The sequence below is a fragment of the Palaemon carinicauda genome, chromosome 1 (assembly GCF_036898095.1).
Source record: "Palaemon carinicauda isolate YSFRI2023 chromosome 1, ASM3689809v2, whole genome shotgun sequence".
NCBI lineage: Eukaryota > Metazoa > Arthropoda > Malacostraca > Decapoda > Palaemonidae > Palaemon > Palaemon carinicauda.
In genome coordinates, this window is record NC_090725.1 from 289349656 (window position 1) to 289352155 (window position 2500).

The following is a 2500-nucleotide window of genomic DNA, read 5'->3' on the forward strand; positions in this document are numbered from 1 at the left end:
CTCTGGAAATAGCGTAATATCCCAATCTAAAACGACCATAAATAATGTCCCAATCTTGAATCAGTGGAGCAAAGTACTGCTTTCTAGAGTATTTACAGAGAAAACCAGCTACCGTCACTTCCAACCGTATAAGGCTAAGAAGTGATCCACACTGTAGTATTATCGCAGCCACGCGTCCCAGGGGACACGTCGCTCTTTGACAGGACCACCGAGACACCTCGCGTAGCCGAAAACGGGATGCTGTTGTAAATACAAACAATGAGTAGGAATTGGGAGGGTCGCTCTCATATAGGCCTAAAAGGCTATATATTTCCCAAGGCCCATTACGTTTTCGGAAATCTGTGCCCACCACTGATATGTTTATTGGCTTATGCAGCCCACGTTTGTGAAGAATCTCTCTCTCTCTCTCTCTCTCTCTCTCTCTCTCTCTCTCTCTCTCTCTCTCTCTCTCTCTCTCTCTCTCTCTCTCTCTCTCTCATATATATATATATATATATATATATATATATATATATATATATATATATATATATATACACACACATATATATATATATATATATATGCATATATATATATATATATATATATATATATATATATATATATAATCATTATATTAACTTGATTTAATGCACTTTCTTCTAAGTTTTTAGTTTCCTTTGCATCTTATAAGTGTTCTTTTGTAATTGTTTTTCTTAGCCAGTCTTTTCTTACTATTATGCAATACATATGATACTCAACTCAGTTAGGAATTGCTCTTTCTTCAAAGAATTTTAACCGATTCCTCTCTCTTGTATTTCTCCTTTTCATTCATTATTATTATACTTACCTAACCGTATTTATGAATTATTCGTTTTGAAATTCTTTGAATTTTTATAGTTTATATAATTTTCAGAATTGTTTAATAGTATATTTATTCTATATGAGACGAGAAAAGCTTATTCATTTTGATTTGAATAGAATTTTAACAAATGATTTTTAATCATCTTGCAGAAGGAAAATTTGAACGATTTATTATTATTATTATTATTATTATTATTATTATTATTATTATTATTATTATTATCACTTACTATGCTACAACCCTAGTTGGAAAAGCAGGATGCTATAAGGCCAGGGGCCCTAACAGAGAGAATTGCCCAGTGAGGAAAGGAAACGGAAAAATAAAATATTTCAAGAACAGTTACAACATTAAAATAAATATTTTGTATCTAAAAACTTTAACAAAACAAGAGGAAGAGAACTTAGATAGAATAATGTGCCCAAGTGTACTCTCAAGCAAGGGAACTATAACCCAAGATAGTGGAAGACCATGGTACAGAGGCTATGCCACAACCCAAGACTAGAGAACAATGGTGTGATTTTGGAGTGTCCTTCTTGAAGAGCTGCTTACCATAGCTATTTATTAATGATAATAAAGGAGATTAGTTTTAAAAAATTATGAAAATATAAAAGGTAGCATAAAGATTTTGAAGATCTCAATATTTAACTGTAGGACAAATGATAATCCATAAGAATATGTCATTCAAATGGTGTTAACCTATCCCAGACATTTGAGTTAATACCAGCGTTTAGAATTTCTTCGCTGGTGCGGTGCCAGTTACAGAAGTGACTCAGTCAATTAGGTGTATCATCTCATCTAGGACTAAACTTAACGTTCTGTCTCTCTGAACAGTTTCCTTTATTTTGTTCTATCCTGAAGGCGTAGACTGTAAAGAGTGATAATTAAAATAGTAATAATGATGATGATAATAATAATAATAATAATAATAATAATAATAATAATAATAATACTTATAATAAATAAAATAATAAGTATAATAGTAATAATAATAATAATAATAATAATAATTAAATGATATTGATAATAATTAGTATAATTAATTTAATATTAATAATAATTAAATGATATTGATAATAATTAGTTTATTTAATTTAATATTAATAATGATTGAAATAATAACAGGTAAAACAATCAAATTGATATTAGTAACAGTTAATATAATTAGTTTAATATTAGTAATAATTAAAATAATGATAACAGGTAAAGTAATCAAAATAATAATAATAATTAGTTGGTCTTCCCTCCAGTTCTCTCTTTATAGAGTATTTATGTTATTTTATGCATTTGTTAAACGTTCACTAATTTCTTTCACATTATTGTTTTTTTTTTTTTTTTTTTTTTTTTTAGGATGCCTGAAAACTTTAAATCAATCAATCATTTATTCTTTTTTAGATATGGAGGTGACTCTGGAACTGGACACCCTAGTAGACTTGTCCCGCAGAATGTTCTTTTTGAGGAAAGAAGGAAACTTCCTCCTTACTAAAGTGCTGAACATGCGCAAGCTCGTCCCAGAATGCGACTCTGTATTCACTTATCTCATTGTAAGTACAATTTGCTTTAATATTTTTTTTTTTCATTACTTAAATGGTCGTCTAGAAGCTTTTCATAAAGTGTAGTTTAATGAGGCCTTTTTTTTACACTGTTTTGGATAAG

The 2500-nt window shown here is 29.2% G+C and overlaps 1 protein-coding gene across 1 annotated transcript in view; it reads left to right on the forward strand.

Moving 5' to 3' along the window:
• Positions 1–2500, forward strand: part of LOC137657682 (integrin alpha-PS2-like) — a 292460-nt gene that overhangs the window by 246205 nt on the left and 43755 nt on the right. Inside the window, 1 exon segment of the mRNA XM_068392086.1 lies at positions 2240–2388. Coding sequence (XP_068248187.1) covers positions 2240–2388 — 149 coding nt within the window.